General features: G+C 35.4%; 1 protein-coding gene across 17 annotated transcripts in view; it reads right to left on the bottom strand.

Moving 5' to 3' along the window:
• Positions 1 to 23,241, bottom strand: part of CEP57 (centrosomal protein 57) — a 118,082-nt gene that overhangs the window by 72,859 nt on the left and 21,982 nt on the right. For 13 of the 17 annotated variants that reach the window (XM_074216513.1, XM_074216512.1, XM_074216510.1 and 10 more), the window contains exons 3-7: positions 11,249 to 11,326; positions 10,803 to 10,982; positions 10,202 to 10,323; positions 5,917 to 6,033; positions 5,247 to 5,324 (exon numbers count right to left, since the gene is read on the bottom strand). In XM_074216513.1, coding sequence (XP_074072614.1) covers positions 5,247 to 5,324; positions 5,917 to 6,033; positions 10,202 to 10,323; positions 10,803 to 10,982; positions 11,249 to 11,326 — 575 coding nt within the window. The remainder of the gene's footprint in view (positions 1 to 5,246; positions 5,325 to 5,916; positions 6,034 to 10,201; positions 10,324 to 10,802; positions 10,983 to 11,248; positions 11,327 to 23,241) is intronic. The other 4 variants (XM_074216514.1, XM_074216520.1, XM_074216517.1 and 1 more) reach the window with 1 other exon arrangement.

The following is a 23,241-nucleotide window of genomic DNA, read 5'->3' as shown; positions in this document are numbered from 1 at the left end:
CATCTCCCCAATGAATTCACTATCCCATGCACCCCAGGAGTTTATCCAAACTTTTTCATTTCTTCCTCAGACTTCTTAAGGTTTTCCTTTGCACCACATTTTCAGCTGAGAACCTCATACTTCATTGAAAAAAATAAGGTTTTTGCTCCTCCTTCATAGATCTTAAATGAAGAGGTGGCCCTTCTGGTCAACGGAAAAATCTTCTCCATGTACAATAGATTCCATTCTATTCTATCTTTTTCAGTAGATTCCTTCCATTATCATCCCTACTTTTCTCAATTATCTTCAATCTTTCCCTGTATCCATATATTCCTGTTGGCCATCATCTCATATTTCTCCTCTCTTTTGTGGCTTAACTACTTGAGAAGGCTGTCTATAATTGATAACCCCATTTCCCTTCCACTGATTCTCTACTTTACTCTCTGCAGTCTTGTCTATTGACTTAGTACTCTTCAAAGCCACTAAAAGTCTAATCACCAAATCAAATGGTCTTTGATGATTGATTTAATCATTTGATGATTAATTTAATGATTAATTTAAATAATTTAATTAATCTTCATACTCCCTTTCTAGGTTTTTTTTTTATGCTAAATTCTCCAACCCAAGCTCTATCTTTGATTCTTCTCTTACCCCTCACGTAACAATTCAATGGCCAAATCCTACCATTTTTACCTGAATCTTTAAGATTTGCAGAGCACTTTATATTTATATATATGTAAAATGAATAACTAATAAATAAAACCAATAATATATAACTATATATGTTATTATATTACCTCATTGGATTCTCACAACATCTCTGAGATAAGTGTTCATTTAGCAAATCAGGAAACAAGTTGACTGAAGTTATGTGACTTGCCCGGGGCCATAGAGTCAATAAGTATTTGAGGCAGGATTTATAATCAGCTCTTTCTGACTGTATATCTAAAACTCTATCTACTTTCAAACCTAACTACCCAGGATGCCCATACAATAAGAATGTTTGAAATTTAATTATCACTTATAAAAACAGTATCCTATTGGAAATGGGAGACTATCAATGTGAGCACATACCATAGATGGTGAAGCTACCTGGAAGAAATGAATGACAATTTCTTGACAGAAAAAGATAAAGCTGGCAGAGAGATAAAAATGTAGCAATGGAGCTTCCTCTCTGCTAATATCAGAACAGCTAATGTATACTTATAGACAATTTTATCCTTTGGAAAGTAAAGGAAAACACAGGGAAACTGCTATTTTGAAACTGATTTTGACTAGTAAAATGAACTGATTTGGTGAAAGAGACAATCAGAATCTGGGTTTTTTTCTTCTTTTAAAAATCCTGGAATACTGAGGGAAAAGATTAGAAAACAAAAGCAAAGAATTACAGGACAACAAATGTCAGTGTCTTATACAGGACCAGTCAGCAACCCCCTGAAAATGCCAGAAATGAAGTGAAGAACCTAAAGCCTGTGTGGCTCTAAACTCTGAGTTTCTGAAAAAGCATCAGTGTGGTCAGGAACTTTACTTATAACAAAAGAGCTTGTAGTAATACCTATGTCCCAAGACATCTGTCCAGAGACTCTAGATGGTGAAGGTTCATTGCTTTGAAAGACAGGAATCCACCCTGAGGTGCAGTTCAGTTCAAGAATTATAATTGCTTCAAATTATTTCCTGATCTCTAGTTGAGAAATATAATCTCCTTTTTTCAATTCTTATCATTCTTAACCTTTCTGGATCCTATGGCACTATAAAAATCACCATCTTCTCCTTGCTAATCTCTGCTTTTCATGTTCCACTCTTTCCTACTTCTTTTATCTGTCTGATCACTCTTTTTCTTCCTCTAGAGGTCATGCTCACTAAACGTGGATCTCCTCCCAAGGGTTTCCCCCCCCTCTATATATCTCACTTGGTGTTCTAATCAGTTCTTATGAATCAATTATCATTTCTACACAGATGATTTGAAGATTAATATATATATGTATATATACATACATATATATATATGAATAAAAAGATATAAAAACTCCTTAGTTCTAGTCTTGGGTCATCAATTTCCTTTTAGGCATCTTTAACTGTGTAACTGTGTATCATAAAGGCACCTCAAACTCAATAATGTCAAAAATAGAACTCATTTTTGTTCTGGCCCTAATACTCCCTTTTCCCCAAATTTCCCTATTGTGTCCTTTCAATTAATCAGGCCAGCACAATCTCAATGCTATTGTTGAGCCCATTCACTTACGCCATATATCCAAACTGTTGTTAAGTGTTCTCCTTTCTACTGATATTACAACTACCCTAGTTCACCTCATGCTTGAACTACTTTAGTAACTTTCTAACTGGTCTACCTGACTCAAGTCTCCCCAGTTCAATCCATCTGCCACACTGCTGCCAATCTGATTTCTCTAAAGGGCAATTCTGATGGCAACTCTTTATTCTATAAAAGCCAGGGAGGATCCTTATTACCTCCGAGATCAAATATAAAATATCCTGTATTAAAAAACCCTTCCAGTATTTCTATTCTTTGTCTCTTCCCAATACTCGACAATTCAATGATTATGGTCTTCTTGCTATTCCTTTCACATGATATTCCATATCTATGTACCTTTTTACTGATTGTCTCTCATACCTGGAATTCTCTCTTATTACCTCTGCCTCCTGGCTTCAAGACTCATCTTAAATCCCTCCCTTATGCAGGAGGCCTTTTTCTTGTTTCCAGATTCCAATGGTGGATCCTAAAGGAGAAATTAAAGGAAAGGAAAAGAACTGGAAACTAAGAGGGTGCCCCTCAATTGAAGAAGAGCTGAACAAATATGGTATATGAATGTACTGGAATATTCTTGCCTTATAGGAAATGATGAAAGATGTTTTAGAGAATCCTGAGAAAACTTGTATAAGCTGATGCAAGGTCAAGTAAGCAGGACTAGGAAAACAATTTACACTATAACAACATGATAAAGAAAAAGAGCTTTGAAAGACTTAAGCTCTTTAATCACAGCAATGATCAAACATTAATCTATATGATGATAAAGCATGCCAACTCATATTCTAATAGAGGTGCCATCTCAAGGTACAGAACAACACATACATTTTCAGACAGGTCCCCATCCTAGCTGGGTACAGTGATAGTCCTGGTCCTGGAGTAAGGAAAACCTAAACTCAAATCTGATCACAGACTTGCTGGGCAAATCACTTAATTGCTGTTTGCGTCAGTGTCCTCAACTATAAAATGACAATAAAAATAGCATTTATCCCAAAGGACTGCAGTGAAGATTGGTTAAAATAATATTTGTAAAGTTTAGCATGATACCTGGCAAAAGATAAGTATTTAATAACTGCTTGTTTCATCACCTGTACAAAAATGTTCATAGCAGCCCTGTTTGTGGTGGCAAAGAAATGGAAACTGAGGGAATGTCCATCAATTGGGGAATGGCTTAACAAACTGTGGTATATGTATGTGATGGAACATTATGGTTCTATTAGAAACCAGGAGGGATGGGAATTCAGAGAAGCCTGGAAGGATTTGCATGAACTGATGCTGAGTGAGATGAGCAGAACCAGAAAAACACTGTACACCCTAACAGCAACATGGGGGGTGATGATCCTTAACGGACTTGCTCATACCAAGAGGGCAACAATCAGGCATAATTCTGGGATATCTGCGATGGAGAATGCCATCTGTATACGGAGAAAGAATTGTGGAGTCTGAACAAAACCAAAGACTTTCTATGTACCTTTAATTAAAAAAAAAATTGTCTTATTATGTAATTCTGCTATATCTCATACTATATGTTTCTTCCTTAAGGATATGATTTCTCTCTCATCATATTCAACTTACATCAATGCATACTATGGGAATGATGTAAAGACTAAAAACTGCCTTCTGTGTGGGGGTAGGGAAGCAAGATTACCTTTCTAGAATTAAAAAAAACAACTGCTTGTTTCTTCCTAGTATAAGTCTGTTTTGCTTACTTGTTAGAAGGGTGTTTTTTCTTCTGTAAAGGGTAAAGAGAGGAGTAGATGTTTGTGGGGGAGCAGTAATCAATAATAGTGATGCCCTTCCAATGTGTCACTGAAATATTTTTTTAAAAAAATGCACAGAACAGAAGGATGTCCAGACAAATAGGATTGCTTTGGAATTCATTATATACTTTAACAGAGTTTATGCTTTCACATATAATCTTTTTTTGTGTTCTATTATACTCTGTATATGATAATACTTTTTTTTGGTAATTAAGTACAGAATAAAATTTTTTTAAATGGGGTGAAGCTTCAGTACCTAAATAGACTGCAGATCTCTAAGTTAACTTTAAGACACTGATTCAAGTCTTCTAAGAACTCTGGCTAAATCTGGTTGCTGAGTTAGTCTAGCCTATAGACCACTTGAGAGAGCTTACCCCAGATCCAGATGAAACCAAAAAATGGCAAGGAGTTGGCTGAGACAGATAAGACAGACTACTCATAGGGCCAATTTATTACGTGATCTCATATGGACAGCTTTCTTTTGACCAGAATAGACTCTGGTCATGTTCTTAAAAAGCTTGTCAGAAAATTACTCCCTCTAAAATTTTTATGCTCTTATGAAGCAGGAAGACAATATTCTATTAGCTCAAACATCTGAGGACAGCAAATCCAAGAAATGTTGGAAGGTGGCCCAAGAAAGACCTTGGAAAATTCTTGAAAATGTTCTTATAATTCTTTTTACTGAAGAAATCTCAGCAACCATCAAGAATATACAAAAATTACCAAAGAAAAGTTTGAGAAAGTCTGGTTGGATGCTATGATTTCCTTTTTTAAATAGTGCCTAAAAAGTGATGGTTACCTTATTACTAAATGATACATTTAAAGGGAAAAACTCAACACAAGATTCTATTTCAGCAAGAGTTATTTATAAATAAATGGCAAAGCAGTGTTTCCTGGGAATGGTTACCGAAGCATGCCTACCTCTTTATTTCAGACAATTATTGAAATTATAAATTTAGAAAGCAACTAATCATTCTTTATGATCTAATTAGGTTAAAGACCTGAATTTTGTACTCTGTGCATAACTTTTGCACAACAATCCACATAAGGCCGTATATGTTAGAATTCCAATAATTATATGCGATGCCCCTACCATAGGAGATAAACATGAGTGTCTTTCAGACAAGCTGAAATTCTTTTAGATTAAAATGTAAAAGGTAAATTTTTAATCGTTTCATTAAATGTATACACAATATGATTTTAATACAAAGAAAAGATCTACTTTTTTTTTTAACTTTAGATACCTGGGCTGCTTTATCCTGCATTCGTTTTCTTTCCTGTTCTTCTTCATGGAGCTTTGATTCCAGTTCTTGCATTTTTTTCTAGCAATAAATACAAAGAAGTAATAATGAAAAGCAAGAAATTGTATCTCCTTCCTGCTATCTAATCATATTAAAATTTTAGTGCACAAAGGTGATGGAGATGACCCATTATTATTCAATTATTTTTCTAATAGTAGTGGATGGCTTTGCCTCGATTCCTCCTTCACTTTTTCTTTATGATCAAATGGCAGATATCTGTGTAAGACTGGATAGGACTATGAGTACATTCTTTGATCAAAAAAAAAAGGATTTTTTTTAATGTAAAGGGAAATATGAGGCTGACATAAAGTTGGAACCTTGGATCTCAGCATTTTTGACAATGAGCAATAATTTAAAAAAACCCAGGAAAAACCGTATTTGTTATATTTTTACCATATCAACTTTTAAAAAGAGTTAAAATGTTTCTCCCAATGGTCTTAGAAAGTAAATTCTAAACTGGGTTTACAAAATTATTTTTTTAAATTACTTATGCCTATTCCTATTCCTTCTATTAAGATTTTTTACACATCCCTTTTTGCTAGAAGAATACTCAATAATACCCTTTGCAAACAAGGAAATTTTATGCTAATGAATAATAAAGTCATTTGCTGACCTCTGCAAGAGCCTGCATAGCAGTAAGCTTGTTATATTCCTGCTCAAGAATATCCAGTTTTTCAAGTTGGTTCTCAACATGCATTCGACCCTGTTGCTGGTCTCTCTCTATCAAATCCTAGAAAAGAACATCAGAAAAACAAAATTGAAAATGCGGCTGGCCATCAAAACACAGAAATGTATGTGAATGTTTTATAAAACACAATGTAATACCTTCTCACTTTGCAACAAGCTAACTGCAAAACTTCTATATTGAACATAAATTTAACACTACATAATCAAAAGATGAAAAATGTGGGCTTCATTCAACACATTAGAGCATAATGGTGGAATACCATGTTTACTGAAAATCTGTTCCACAGGACAGGGTTATTTTTATGTCTTGATGGGTGGACCAGGTTGAGCTAAGACATATCTTTAATGAATTATTGAAGCAAACATGGTATAGAATAAGCCTTCCACGTCAATTTCTCAATTTCTCTTTGTTTTATTTATCATTCTTCAAACAAACATTTGAAAGAAATAAATAGGGGCGGCTAGGTGGCGCAGTGGATAAAGCACCGGCCCTGGAGTCAGGAGTACCTGGGTTCAAATCTGGTCTCAGACATTTAATAATTACCTAGCTGTGTGGCCTTGGGCAAGCCACTTAACCCTGTTTGCCTTGCAAAAACAAACAAACAAACAAATAACCCTTTTTTGGCCTGTATTTTAAAATGGAGGAAAAAGGTTTTAAAAATTGCTTCCAAAATAGATTAGGTCAATTCGACAAGTATTTACTAAATACTAGGAGACAGGCATTATGCTAGGTATGAAAGTATAAATACAAGGGTTATAGTCACTGAAACCCAAGAACCTTTCATTTTACTAAGGGAAAAAATGTTTACAAGGTCAAGCAAGCATGAAATGCACAAAGCAAGCAATTTGGAAGAGGGAGTGTGCTAAAAGCTGGAATTAGGAAAGGTTCCCAAGTAGCAAGGGAGGAAGGAGAATAATTCTGCTTTTTTTAAGGGGCAGGTAGGTGGCGCAGTGGATAGAGCACTGGCCCTGGAGTCAGGAGTACCTGAGTTCAAATCTGGCGTCAGACACTTAATAATTACCTAGCTGTGTGGCCTTGGGGAAGTCATTCAACCCCACTTGCCTTGCAAAAAACCCTAAAAAAAAAATTACAACGAAGTATAGAACAAGACAAAGAATAACAAAGCAAAGAATGTAAAATCTATATACACTCAAAAGAAACTTGTTTAGACAAGATGGCCCAAGAAAGAGAGGGAAATAAATATTTTCTTATGACTATTTAATTTTGTGACTATTATCCAAAACAGGCAATGCTAGTAACATAAAATTGAAAAATTTGATAAACACAGAATCAATTCAGTTAGAAAATATATAGTTGACTAAGGAGACAAAAATCTTTGCAGCAAGTTCCTTTGATAAAAATCAGTTACTCAAAATATATAGGGAATTGAAATAAACATATAAGACCAAAAACCACTCTCTTAATAGATAAGTGGTTGAAGATCCTGAAGGGAAATAATCAAACAATATGAACAAGTAGTTTTCAAAAAGAAGAATTACAAAATTTATCAACCACGTGAAAAATGCTCCATATCACAATAAGAGAATTTCAAATTTAAACAATTCTGAGGTTTAACATTGTACTCATCAGACTGTCAATAACCATTCATTCAGCTTTGTACTCTCTAAGAGAGCCTATGAATACTATAAAAGATCCCTCAAATTGAGGACAAAAAAAAAAAGAGAGAAAAAGAATATTTGTTTGAGGACTGTGGGAGAAAGAGGGACACTAATGCTTTCTTAGTAGAACTGTGGTTTTGCTAATTATTCTGGAAAGCAATTTGAAATTATAACCTAAAAGTCATTAATTGTGTATAATCTTTGACATAAAAATAATACTACAATTATAAGCATAATCCATATTCCCTTAAAAGATGTCAAATTCAGAGGTAAAGGGTCCATATGTACAAAAACATTTATAGAAACATGTTGTGGAGAAGATGGGAGTCAAGATAGTGGAGCAAGAGCTAGCAATTCTTGCTTAGCTCCTTGATAGCCTTCACTAGGAATGCTCATAAAGAGTGCCAGATGGAATTCCAATCAGGAAAGCCAAGAAAAAGTGACAGTGAGTCATTTTTCCAACCAAGGCAGCTGATGTCATTTATAGGTGTATATAAACCTGTTTTATTTGTTCATTCATTTTATTTATTTAGTGCAGATGCTATTGTAATAATGTGAGAAGCAATTATGGACCTGGATGTAAATTTTAAATTGAGAAAGGGATAGATGTGAAAGATGTGGAAACAGAAATGGCAAGATTTGGAAATTGACTGGATACAGGAGATGTAGAACAACAAACAGACAAGAATACCATTGAGATTATGAACCTGATGTCTTGGGAAGATTGATACTATCCTTGACTATAGGTCAGTTTTGAAGAGAGGTGTGCTTTATTTTTTTATTTTATTTTTTTTTTTAGTTTTTTGCAAGGCAAATGGGGTTAAGTGGCTTGCCCAAGGCCACACAGCTAGGTAATTATTAAGTGTCTGAGACCGGATTTGAACCTAGGTACTCCTGACTCCAGGGCCGGTGCTCTATCCACTGTGTGACCTAGCCGCCCGAGAGGTGTGCTTTAGTATTTTATTTTATCTTTCAAATTACATGTTATGAAAGTTTTCAACATTCATATGCATATTTTTAAGTTACATAATTTCCTTCCATGCCCCCTTCTCACCCCCCCCTCCTCTCAGTGTTGAATATTCTGGTAAATGTTGTACATGCCCGTTTGTATTTAACATGTTTGCAAATCAGTCATTCTGTATGAAGAATTAAGATTAAGGAAAAAGAAAGAAAACCATGAGATAGGAAAGAAACAAAATTTTAAAGAGTGAAGTAATGTAATGTAGTGTTCATTCAGATTCTGTAGGCTTTTTTTTTCTTCTTCTGGTTGTAGATAGCATTGTCCATATCAGGTCTCTTGGGGTTAACCTAGCTCTCTGAACTGAGAGGAGTTGCATCCAACAAGACTGATCAACTCACAATGTTGTTGTTAATGTGTACAATATTCTTTTGGCTCTTCGCAGGAAGGATAATATTCTGCCTGGACATGCTGAACTGAAAATGGCTATGAGACATTCAATTTGAAATCACCAAAATTTGGTAGTTATCTGTACAGAAATGAAAACAGAATCTATGGAAGCTGAAGCAACTGCCAAGTAAGAAAATATAGAAAGAGAAGATAGTGTCTTGGGATATATGTGTGTGTGTGTGTGTGTGTATATATATGTAGAGGCAGGAGGTGATGAATCAACAAAGGAGCAGTATTACAACATATGGAGAAAAAAGAATACCTAAGTGTTGAGTATCCAGAGAAGAAATTAGCTAGGTCACAAGTAATCAAACAACATGCACTACATGCTAAAAGGAATCTACAACAATTCTGAGCTTGAACCAGATTAAAAATGTAGCTGGGAAATATTTATCAAAATAAATGAAAATTAAAAAATACCATCCATACCCAGAGAAAGAACTATGGAGTTTACTAACTTTTTTTTAAAAGAGTGAACTTATCAAGTGAACTTTAAAGAGTGAACATGGGGCGGCTAGGTGGCGCAGTGGATAGAGCACCGGCCGTGGAGTCAGGAGTACCTGAGTTCAAATCTGGTCTCAGACACTTAATAATTACCTAGCTGTGTGGCCTTGGGCAAGCCACTTTGGAAAAATAAAAAATTTAATAATAAAAAAAGAAAACTCCATTTTTAATAAGAATTGTTTCTCCACTGTGCTTGTAATGTGCCATACTCAGTTCTACCTTGATGCCTTTACTGTGTGCTCCCATATGGTCTTCTCCACATACTTTTCATTAATTCAAGTCAATTCCATGAAACTTTCCTTCATCATTCCAGTCCATATAGATTCCTCTCTTCTTCCAGCCTAGTAATGTCTGAATGATTTTCTAGCTCTTCTCAGAACAGTATGATCCTAAATCCTATGTGTGTGTGTTATTATTCATTACATTTAACTTTTTAGAAGAGTCCCTGTGATAAAAATAGAGATAGACTCATAACATTTGGAAATGTCTATGAATGTCCATAGCAGGCACTAAAATGTTTGTTGAATGCATGAAAACTAAAATTAAGACTTCTCTTCACTGTTCTCTTCCATAAAGCATGAACTTCACAAAAATAATATAATTCTTATTAAGAAAAAATAAGTGTCAATTACTTTATAATTTAATATCTGGACATATTTAGAACAGCACATGGCTATACCTGTTTTTCCAAGACAGTTGTCCTTTCGTTTTTTGCATGCTTTATCATGTCTCTCATGTATTCCAATTGTTTTTCTAAAAGATTACATTTACTTTCTGCAGCTAACAACTGGGATGTCAGTTCTAAAGAGGACAGAAGAAAAACTTCTATTAGCCCATTTATCTTGATACAGTTAAAAATATTAATAATGAAACTATAGTTCCTATTAAAAACTAAGAAGGTCCCCATTGCAACTAAAAGCAACTTCCAAATTATCTCAGGTCATCAGTTGTATTCTAATCAATCCTATGCTGCAATGAGGGAGCAACAGTTTTACAATACAAAGTGAGCATTCTAAGTTCTTTATCAAGAATATATAGCTGGTTCATTATTATTTCAGAATACCTATATAAAAACCAGAGCCCTAATAACAACTAAACTTCTATAGAATATTGTCAAGGCCTTTAAAACAAGCTCTTAGAATAACTTCCCAATTATGACCTGTGGTTTCATTACTATCTTTTTAAAAAAATTTTTTTTGAATTTTACAATCCCCCCCCCCTTGCTTCCCTCCTCCCACCCTCCACAGAAGGCAGTTTCATTACTTAACAGTTAAACAAACCTTGATTGTGTTTTGACTCTTCATTCCTTGAGTTTTCCCTTTCTTGTATTTGTTCATCCAGCACTTTCTTGTATTCACTTGTTTCTCTAGACAAGGTTTTCACACTTTCTTCTGCTTGAATCCGTTCAAGCTCTAAACGTCGAATCTTCTCTTGAAGATTCTTCAGTGCAGAAAATATGGCTGTCATATGAAAACACTTTGCCGTTAGAAGAAATATATCATATTTGAGATGTTAGTTCTTTGTGAGCAATGAATGCTTAGAAGTATGGCTGATGTATGTTTAATAGAATATTCTTTGGGTTCAATGATCTCTCAGCATTACTTTCAATTTTCACATATCAAGTGCCTCATGGTACCTACCAATAATACTAATGGTTACACTATGAACAATAACCAGCATCAAAAAAATTTAAGCAGAAGCTAATAGCTACTAATTGATGTTGTACCTGACATTCTTCTATCACATTCTTCCTTTTTCAAAGGTCCCATTTGCACATTTTGCCACTTCATTGATGATATCTTTCCTAATCACTCCAAATCAGAAATAATTAGTGAGATAGTTTAGCAATGAATAAAGATAAAGAGCATAATACTTTCCTGCTAAATATAGATTTATGGAACCTGATGTCAAATCTTAGCTCTGTCACTTAATATGTAAGTATAGATGGTTCTTGCTTTACGTAGGAGGATGTAATGTCCTCAATGTAAAATGGTTTTTATACAAAACAAATTTCCCTGTTAGTATAGGCAAGGGAGGAAGGGAGAAAAGAAGGGAAAACTGTAATTTTCTTTTTTATTATTAAATATTTTGGAAAGTTATGGAGGGAGAGGGGCTGGCACATGGTTCAAGGACACTTGGGGGCCATGGACATCAAAATGAGAGGAGAAGGAACACATGGGGGCCAGGGTCAGTCATATGGTGTTCTGCCTGGCTGGAACAGAGAACAAGGTGGGGAGAGGATGTATGGAGCGGTAGACATTGACTTAAAAAGGATGGGTAACATTACAAGGGGCTGGGGCCAGAGAAAAGGTACATGAGAGCCGAGTGGGGCAAAAGTCTCCTCTCTTGGCACCAGAGGTCTCAAGTTAAACTCTCAATCCAGGATTCCGTAGCAGTGGTCTTTCTGTGTGTCTATGTAATGGGAATTATGTAAATAGAGAACTGTCTAAAACTGTGGACTAGTCACTTGATTTCAGGCCTTTAATTTCTTAACTTGTTGAAGAAGGGGAAAGGAACCATATAAATTGTGACATGCTCTTAGCTTTAGATTTATGATCCATGATGACCCCCTTCAGGATTCAGTTCATTCTATTTATACTGCAATCTACCCACCACATTGTGTAAAACATCTGTGTACATTTTACTTGCTTTATTTTTATTCAACTTTGTATTTGACATGATACCTTATAGGCACTAACTCTTTTTTTTTTTTGCAAGGCAAATGGGGTTAAGCAGCTTGCGCCCAAGGCCACATAGCTAGGTAATTATTAAGTGTCTGATCCCAGATTTGAACTCAGGTACTCCTGACTCCAGAGCCGATGCTTTATCCACTGCTCCACCTAGCCGCCCTGACACTAACTCTTGAAAGAACGAATAAAATATCTATTTTTGGAAGTAGAAGAATCTTGTCTTCTAAGATAGCAAGGGAAGTACTAGATTTGGAATCAAGCGAATCTAGGCTCAAGTTCTGTTCGGCTATTTATTAACTCTGTTGCAATAAGAAATTCACAATCTCTTGATTCTTCTGAGGATCCTCATTTGTATTGTGAAAAAAGATTGGATTACATAACCTATAGGGCATCTTTTCCTAGCTCTAAATCTAAGATTCCTACGATCCTATGACAAGAACCATGGCTTATATAATTTTTTTTTGTCTAAAGTGGGCATTCAACATTTAGTTAATTGTAAGAAAGCATTTCATTAGTGTCTTTTATATTTTCTTAATAATGGTATCCATTCTATCATTTTCCACAAAGGAGTATGAAAAGACATCATTAAAAGGCCTGGTTTCATAATTTATTATTTTGGGGAAGTAGGCAATGAGTTTTTTTAATTAGATTAGAAATTTAGTTTTTCAATTAAATCCTACTAAAGAATTTAGTAATTTTATATAAACTAGATAGTCTCATGTATAAAACAAAGAAGCTAGAAGACCTTGCTGTTGTGGCAATCAATGGTCAAGTGCTATAAATTATGAAAAGTAGTAGTAGGCAAGAAGAGATAGACTGGTAAAATTATTCATTCATCCAGTCATCCTACATAACATATTCAAAGAATTTCAATCTCTAAGGGGCAGTCAAGGAAACAAAGGCAGAGACTTCCTTGAGCTCTTCCAAATTCCCCTCCAAACAATGGGGTAAAATAATTTTCCAGCCCAAGACACCTTAGTAAGGTGTCTTCAGCAGGAAAGGTCTGTCTCACTGGGATGCAAGCAGAGCGAAGTCTAATGCTGGCAACATCCCAGCAAGCCAGCAACAGGTGGCATCTCAGTAAGCCACAAAAACTTGGGGGCACCTGAATCAGCAGTGGCCTCTGGCACTTTCAGGTCACAGATGGTAAAGGGATCAGACAACTGGTTAGAAGGAGAGTATAAGGGTCCCTTTACTGGCCCTGGGCATTGCCCAAATAGGGATCTATGTCACAGTTCAAATGTAAGGAGGAGGAGGAGGAGAAGCATTAGCACATCAGAAGGGAATGAGGACCCTCAGTAAAAGTTCCAGGGTGAAAGAGTGCTTGTGGTAGCTCATACACCTATAAAGTAAAAACAACTCTCCTTAGATCACATCTTGGAAGAACTGAAAACTTACTGATCTCCAGAACAGCCTATGAAAGCAGCTGCACAAAAATACTTGAAGTTTGGGACAATCCTTTCTCTACACTAGAAGCAGGGACCACTTTTAGCATAGTTAAGAAACAGGATGAAACAAAGAAACAATAAAAAAGGAATGTAATGACAGGGAAATAAAAAAATCAAAATCACTGCATCGAAAGTCTCAAAGAAAAATGTGGACTGATCGCCCAAAAAGAATTCTTGGATGAGTCATTATAACAAGGTTTTTACAAAATTAACTAAGAGAAGTAGAAGAAAAATTAGGAAAAGAAATGATAGTGATGCAAGAAAGTCATGAAAAAAGTTAACTTGATAAAAGAAGCACAAAAAAAAATGCTGAAGAAAATAAGACCTTACAAAAAAGAACAGGTTACATGGTGAAAGAGGTACAAAAGTCATTGAAGAGAAGAACTCCTCATAAAGAATTAGCTATATTGGAAAAGATGTATGTACCAAAATTCTCTGAAGAATTCCTTAAAAAAGTAGAATGGGCTTATTGGAAAGAAGTACAGAGCTCAATGAAGAAAATGATTCCTTAAAAATTAAAATAAGATAAGGACATATGATTGTGAAGGTATGAGACCTATATCAGACTACTTTCTTTCTTAGGGAGGGAAGAGGAAATAGAGGGAGAAAATTTCACAAAAATAAATGTTGGAAACTATTTTTACATGTATTTTGAAAAAATACTATTAAGAAAAAAATTAAAAGTTAGAAGACAATGCCTACATGAGACATCAAAGAACAATAAAGCAAAATCAAAAGAATGAGGAAATATAAAATAATGTGAAAAATCTCATTGGAAAAACTGACATGGAAATAGATCTAGGAGAGATAACTTAAGAATTACTGGACTAACTCAAAGTCATAATCAAGGGGGGAAAAAGGCCTAGACATCATGCTTTCGAGAAATTGTTAAGTGCCCTGATATCTTTCTTAGAAATTAAGGCTAAAATAGAATTTGAAAGAATCCATCAATTGCCTCTTAGAAGAGATTACAAGCTGGAAACTTCCAGGAGTCATTATAGCCAAATTCCAGAGCTCTCTGAAGACAAGAAAAAAAAACTAATGCAAACAGCCAGAAACACAATTCAAGTATTGTGGAACCAAGGTCAGGAAAACACACAATTTAGCAGCTTCTATATGAAAGGATTGGAATACTTGGAATATGCTATTTTGGAGGAGAGCAAAGGACCAAGAAGTAAAACCTAGAAAAACTAAGTTTCATCTTTCAGATAGAAAAATAGACATTAATGAAATAGAAGATTTGGAAGCATTCCTGATGAAAAGACCAGAACTGAACAGAAAGTTTAACTTTAAAACACAAGATTCAAGAGAAGCAAAAAAAAGTAAACAGCAAAGAGAAATTTAAAGGGGTTCAATAAGGTTAAACTCCTTATATTCTTACTTAGGAAGATGATACCTATAACTCCTAAAACCTTTAATTATTATTAGGGCAGGTAGAAGGAGACAGAGGGTATGAGTATGAGTTGACTATGGTGAGATGTTAAAAAAAATAAATTAAGGGATGAGAAAGAAGAATGCACTTAGGAGAAGGGAAAGTTATCTTACATAAAAGAGGCATGAAAGCGTTTATGGGTGAGGGGAAGATGAGCAAGGTGGGGAACACCTGAAACTTACTTTCATTTAAATTGGCTCAAAAAGGGAATACACACTTAGCATATCACTCTAGAGACTTTCTTTTAAAGTCAAGGGATTCTCCCTATCTTACTTTTAAATTTTTTGAAATATGTATTCCTAAATTATAGTGTATAAATCAGATTATTGTCAGCACTCCCTTACTACTAGCATACTACCATAGAGGAGCAGGGTCCCTCCTTACAACTCCAGGGCAGAGGGGAGGGCTTGTAGTCATCCACAGACCTGAGCACAGGCCAGGAGAGCAGTCAGAACCTTTCATAAGATCTTGGAGGATTTGAGAACTTGTAGAGCCCTGGAGAATCCCTGAAAACAGATGCAAAACCCCGCAAAAGCTTGAGATACTGTGTCCTCTGCCTTGAAAGCAGAGCTCCACCTTAAAAGAGTTAAAAGCAATCATAGGTTGATGAAATGAGCAAACAACAGAAAGAAAAAAAAATTGATAACGGACAATTACTTTGGCCCTATGGAGGATCAAAATACACATTTAGATGATAACAAAGTCAAAGCTTCTGAATCCAAAAGCTCTAAGAAAAATATGAACTGGTCTCAGTCTTTGGATTGAGATTTTGAAAATCAAGTAAGGGAGGTAGAGGAAAAATTGAGAAGAGAAATGAGAGTGATGCAGGGAAATCAACCAATCAGCAGCTTGGAAAAGGTGATATCAAAAAAAAATACTGAAGAAAATAACACTTAAAAACCAGTTTGGATCAAATGGAAAAAACAGGTCAAAAGACCACTAATAAGAATACCTGAAAAAGCAGAATTGGCCAGATGGAACAGGAGATACAAAAACTCTCTGAAGAAAATATAGAACAGAGTGAAGGGAAGCTGATGACTGAAAGAAATCAAGAAACAATAAAACAAAACTAAAAGAAAGAAAATGTGAAATATGCCCTTGGAAAAACAACTGACCTGGAAAACAGATTTGAGATAATTAAAGGACCTGAAAATCATGACCAAAAAAATTAAAACCAAAAACCTAGACTTCATTTTCCAAGAAATTCTTCAGAAAAACTTCCCAGATACCCTATAAAATAAAAACTGAAAGAATTCACCAACCACCTCCAGAAAGAAGTCCTAAAATGAAAACTTTCAGGAATATTATAGCCAAATTTCAGAAATCCCAAGTCAAGGAAAAAAAAATTACAAGCAGCCAGAAAGAAATAATTTAAATATTGTGGAGCTAGTCAGGATAATATAAAGATTTAGTGTTCTCTATATTGAGGGCCCATAAGGTTTGCAATGATATTCTGGCAATCCAAAGAACTTGGATTACAACTAAGAATCAACTACCCAGAAAAACTGAATATACTTTTTCAGGGGACATTCAATGAAATAGGGAACTTTCAAACTTTCCTGATGAAATGACCAGAGCTGAACATAAAGTCTGATATTCAAGGATAGGACTCAGGTGAAGCACAGAGAGGGTGGATAGAAAGGGCAAATCATGAAGAATTTAATGATGCTGAGCTGCATGTATTCCTGCATGGGAATGATGATACTGATAATTCCTATCAACCTTCTCATTTGTTAGTTAGATGGAGCCTATATAGACAAGATATAGGAGGGAGTTGAATATGAAGATATATTATAAAGATGGAGTTAATGGGCAGGAAAGGAGTATCCTGGGAGAAAGGGAAAGGAGAGGTGTAACAGACTAAGTTATTTCATATAAAAGAAGCAAGAAAAAGCTTTTGCAAAGGAATGGAAGAAGAGGAAGGTGAGTGAGTGAGTGAGCCTTACTCTTATCAGAAGTGGCTCAGAGAGGGAAATAACATTCATTTGAACATAGAAATCTATCTTACCCTACAGGAAAACAGGAGAAGAAAGGGACAGAAGGAAGGTGAGGGAAGGGAAAGGATTGGGGGGGAGAGGTGTAAGTGTAAGAAGAGAAGGAGATCATGCAAGAGGATAATCCAGATGCAATACAATTCTGAGGAGGAACAGGGTGAAAGGAGAAAGAGAATAGAATTGGGGTAGGAGGGATAAGACTGAGGAAAATACAGCTAAAAATAGCAAATGTGAGGGGAAAAAATATTGAAGCAATTTCTCTGATGGACTTATGATAAAGAATGTTATTCATGTGCGCAAAGGGCAACAAAAATGTGCATACTCTTTGATCCAGCAATACCACTATTGGGTCTATACCCTGAAGAGATGATGAAAAAGGGGAAAAACATCACTTGAACAAAAATATTCATAGGGGCCCTGTTTGTAGTGGCAAAGTATTGGAAATTAAGTAAATATTCTTCAATTGGGGAATGGCTTAACAAACTGTGGTATATGTCATGGAACACTACTGTTCTATTAGAAACCAGGAGGGACAGGAATTCAGGGAAGCCTGGAAGGATATGCATGAATTCATGCTGAGCAAAATGAACAGAACCAGGAAAACATTGTACACCCTAACAACAACATGGGGGTGATGACCAACATTGATGGACTTCCTCATTCCATCAGTGCAACAATCAGGGACAATTCTGGGGAATCTGTGATGGAGAATACCATTTGTGTTCTTTAAGGATATCATTTCTCTCTCATCACATTCAACTTATTTCGATGTATACCATGGAAACAATGTAACGCCTAACAGACTGCCTTCTGTGTGTGGGGGGGATGGGGGGAAAGGAAGATTAAGGGGAAAATTGTAAAACTCAAAATAAATAAAATCTTAAAAAAAATGCTATTCATCCCAAAGACAGAACTGATGGTATCTGAATACAATGAAGCATACTTTTTCTCCCTCACTTTATTTTTCCTGAAAGTCATGATCAAAAAAAGAGCCAGGATAGTATCTTTCAACAAATAATCAAGGAAAACTGTCCTGATGTCCTAAAATCAGAGGGTAAAATAATCATAATCATTGAAAGAATCCTCCAATCATCTCCTGAAAGGGATGACAAAATGAAAACATCACAGAATTTTCAGAATTATCACATCAAGGAGAAATACTACAGGCAGCGAAGAAGAAACAAATTCAAAAATCAAGGAACCTTAGTCAAAATTCCATAGGACTTGGAAGTTCTAACATTAAGGGCTCATAAGAGCTTGAATATAATATTCTGGAGGGCAAAAAAGCTTGAATTACAACAAAGAATCAACTACTATGCAAAGTTGAGCATATTCTTTCAGGAAAACAGACATTGAACATAATAACACAAAAAAGGATTATATTGGGAAAATATAAGGGGGAGGCAGAATAGGGAAAATACCATTACATGAAGAGGCATAAAGGACCCATTACAGTAAAGGGAAAGAAGGGAGGGGGGGTGAGAAATACTTAAATTTTACTCAAAATTTGATTTAGCTCATAGTGAGAATTATTTATACCCTCAGTTGGGTTTTAGGAATTTATCTTAACCTTATAGGAATTAGGAGGGGAAAGGGGAAAAAGGGGGTGGGGTTGATTGAGAGAGGTGATGGTGGTCAGAAGGAAAATATTGGTGATGAGGGATTAGGTAGGTAGAGAGAGAGAGAGAGAGAGAGAGAGAGAGAGAGAGAGAGAGGATAATACAACTGAGGGGGAGGAGGTAAAATGGGGAAATAAGCTAGAGGGTAATGCAGAATTATTAATCATTACCATGGATGTGAATGAGATGGATTGAATTTTATAAAACATAAGTGGACAGCAGAGTAGATTAGAAACTAGAATCCTACAACAAATTGTTTACAAGAAACATATATGAAGAAGTAGAGAGTTATACAAAGAGTAAAGGTAAAAGACTAGAGCAGTATATATTATGCTTCAGTTGAAGTTTAAAAAACAATCAAGTGAAGAAATAAAGCAAAAGCAAAAACAGATCTAATTAAAAGTCATGGAAGAAAACTTTAGCTTCCTGAAAGGTACCATAGGCAGTATAGCATCCAAATTCTTAGAGAAATTAAGTGAGTTACAGGAAGAGGTAGACAGAAAATCTATGCTATTGGGGGACCTCAACCTCTCCCTTTCAGAACTGCATGTATCAAACCACAAAATTAACAAGAAAGAATTTAAGGAGATGAATATAATTTTAGAAAAGTTAGATTTGGTAGACCTCAGAAGAAAATTGAAAGGAGAAAGGAAAAAAAATCTTTTTTACACTAGTACCCACACAAAAAAATGACTATATAATTAGGGCATAAAACATCACAATCAAATGCAGAAAGGCAGAAATATTAAATGCATCCTTTTCAGATCATGATGAAATAAAAATCACATGTAATAAAGGGTCCTGGAAAGAGAGACCTAAAATTAATTGGAAACTAAATAATCTAATTTTAAAGAATGAATGGCTTAGGGGCAGCTAGGTGGTGCAGCGCAGTGGATAGAGCACTGGTCCTGGAGTCAGGAAGACCTGAGTTCAAATTTGACCTCAGACACTTAATAATTACCTCGCTGTGTGACTGTGTTCAAGTAACAACCCCATTACATTACCCCCCCAAAAAGAACACATGTCACAAACAGCAAATCATAGAAATAAATAATGATTTCATCCAAGACAATGACAATAATGAGACAATATACCAAAATTTGTGCAATGCAGCCAAAGCAATCATTTGGGGAAATTTTATATCTCTAAATGCTGACATGAATAAAATATAGAAAGAGATCAATGAAAATTGGACACATAACTAAAAAAGCTGGAAGAATAAATGAAAAACCCCCAATTAAATACCAAATTAGAATTCTGAAAATCAAGGAAGTTAATAAAATTGAAAGTTAAAAAAAGTCTGAATAAATAAGATTAAAAATTGAATTCATGAAAAAACATTTTAAAATAATCTATTTTAAAATGCACTTTGTTACTTTGATTAAAAAAAGAAAGAAAAATAAATTACTAGTATCAAAAATGAAAAGGATGAATTTACCACTAATCAGGAGGAAATTAAAAAATTCTCTAGAGCCAGATGAATTCACAAATGCATTTACCAAACATTTAAAAAACAATTCAAATCCTAAATATACTATTTGAAAAAAATAAGTGGAGAATGAGCTCTACCCAAATTCCTTCTATTACACCAATATGGTACTGACACCTAAACCAAGAAGAGCCAAAAAAAATTATAGATTAATTTCCCTAAAGAATATGGATGTAACAAAAAAATTGAGCTTGCCAGTAATCAAATTTATTTTTTATTATTAAAATTTTTTCACATTATTACAAATAGTTATAATATATCATTATAATATATTATACCTTCATATTCAGCTCTCCTTGACTTGGGAGTTCTCGAATTTGGCTATATCATTCCTGGGAGTTTTCATTTTGGGATCTCTTTCAGAAAGTGATTGAAGAATTTTCTCAATTTCTGTTTTGCCCCCTCCTTATAGGATATCAAGGAAATTTTGCTTGATTATTTCTTGAAAAATGAAGTCTAGGTTCTTTTTCCTGATCATGACTTTCCTGGATCTGTTTTCCAGGCTGGTTGTTTTTACAATGACATACTTCATATTTTCTTCTAGTTTTTCAATCTTTGGGTTTTGATCTATTGTTTCTTGATTTCTCACAAAGTAATCAGCTTCCCTTAGCTATATTCTATATTAGAAGAAGTTATTTTCTTTGGAGAACTTTCATATCTTCTTTTCCTTCCGGCCAATTCTGTTTTTTAACTTTTTTTTTTTTTTTTTTACTTTTTGGGCTACTTTTTCCAATTAACCTAAACTGGTTTTTAAGATATTATTTTCTTCAGTACTTTTTTTTATCTCCTTTACCAAACTGCTGACTTAATTTTCATATTCTTCCCACATCACTCTCATTCACTCTCATTTCTCTTTCTAATTTTTCCTATACTTCCTTTATTTGATTTTCAAAATATTTTTTGAGTTCTTCCATAGCTTGAGACCAATTCATATTTTCCCTTTGAGGCTTTGGATACAGAAACTTTGCCATTATAATCTACTGAATGTGTAATTTGATATTCCATAGGACCAAAGTAATTGTCTATGGTCAGATTTTTTTTTCCTTTTGTCATGTGCTCATTTTCTCTGCCTATGACTTGACTTTAAGTCTTCGTTAAGGTGGGGCTCTGCTTCCAGGATGGAGAATACATCATCCCAAGCTTTTGAGGGTTTCTGCAACTGTCTTCCAGGGACCTCAGTTCCTTCAAGGTCTTAAGAAAGGCTCTGGCTGCTTCTTCTCCTGGCCTGTGGATGACCACAAGCACTCCTTTCTTTCCTGGAACTATGAGGAGGGTTCCCCATTCCACTATGGCAATAAAGCTCCTTTTCTTGAAACTGGGGCTCAGACTGCAGACTAGATCTGAGTATCAGCAGTCACAGAATCCTGCCTTAGGGACAGATAGCAGAGAGACCCCTGACCTCCTTATTGTCTGTGGACTGAATGCTCTGGGAAGGCAGCAGCCAGGTGGCTCCCTGTTGGGTGAATCTGAAGGCCTGCTCCCGGTTCCTGGGCCTGGACCAGACTGGGCGCCACATTCACTCTGGTGAGGCAGAGTTTTCCTGCTGAGCATCCAAGTTGTTCTTGGCAATCTTGGGCTGAGAAGTCTGGAAACTGCTGCTACAGTCACAGACCCAGGCATCCCCAGGGACCAAAGCACCCCTCAGTCTGTTCCTGGATGACTGGAACCAGTTTCCTCTGGTGAGGCCAGTTGTACTGTGGGCCTTTCTAACCCCAATGTATTAAACCTTTCCTGCAGATCTTCCAAGTTGTCTTGGGCTGGGAAACTGTTTCATCCAGTCTTTCTGTAAGTTCTGCTACTCTAGAATTTATAGTCATTATTTAAAGGTATTTGAAGTGGTCTGGGGGAGAACTTGTGGGAATTCTTGCCTCCATTATGCCAACTAGGCTCTGCCCCCATGCAGAAATTTTAAATACAATATCAGTAAAACATTTACAGCAAGTTATCACTAAGATAATACAATATGATCAAACAGAATTTATACCAGAAATGTATGGATGGTTCAATATCAGGAAAACAATCAGCACAATTGATTGAATCAACAGCAAGAGTAATAGAAATCATGATTATTTCAATAGATTCTGAAAAGCTTTTGACAGAATATAGCACCTATTCCTATTAAAAACACTAGAGATCGGGGGTGCCTAGGTGGCACAGTGGATAGAGCACTGGCCCTGGAGTCAGGAGTACCTGGGTTCAAATCCGGCCTCAGACACTTATTATTACTTAGCTGTGTGGCCTTGGGCAAGCCACTTAACCCCATTGCCTTGCAAAAGAGAAAAAAACATAAAAAAACCCCAAAACACTAGAGATCATAAAGATAAATGGTGCTTTACTTAAAGTGATATCTGTTCTAAAGCAATCAGCAAGCATATATATGAAATGGGGATAAGTTAGACACATTGCAATAAGATCAAGGTTGAAAGAGCAAGATGCCAGTTATTGTACAATATTGTTTTAGAAATGTTAGCTTTAGGGGCGGCTAGGTGGCGCAGTGGATAAAGCACCGGCCCTGGAGTCAGGAGTACCTGGGTTCAAATCCGGTCTCAGACACTAGCTGTGTGGCCTTGGGCAAGCCACTTAACCCCATTGCCTTGAAAAAAAACTAAAAAAAACCCCTAGAAATGTTAGCTTTAGCAATAAGAAAAAGAAAGTGAAGGAATTAAAATAGTAGGAAACAAAGTAGGAAAAGAACTTTGCAAATTATATGATGATATACTTAGAAATTCAAGAAAAAAATAAAAAATTATTAACAATTTTAGCAAAGTTGCAGGATATAAAATAAACCCACATAAAACATCAGAATTTCTGTATATTATCAACAAACTCCAGCAAAAATAGACAAAGAGAAATTCCCTTTATGTAGAAAACATGAAACATTTGGGAGCCTACTTGCCAAGATGATTCCAGAAACTATATGAACACAATTATAAAACAGTTTCCACACCAATAAAGTCAGATCTAAACAACTGAAAAAATGTTAACTGCTCACATCTAAGCCGAGCTACTAATAAAAATAACAATTACACCTGCATCAAATTACTTAT

Source organism: Macrotis lagotis, chromosome 1 (assembly GCF_037893015.1).
Source record: "Macrotis lagotis isolate mMagLag1 chromosome 1, bilby.v1.9.chrom.fasta, whole genome shotgun sequence".
NCBI lineage: Eukaryota > Metazoa > Chordata > Mammalia > Peramelemorphia > Peramelidae > Macrotis > Macrotis lagotis.
This window is presented reverse-complemented; position numbering and strand designations above follow the sequence as displayed.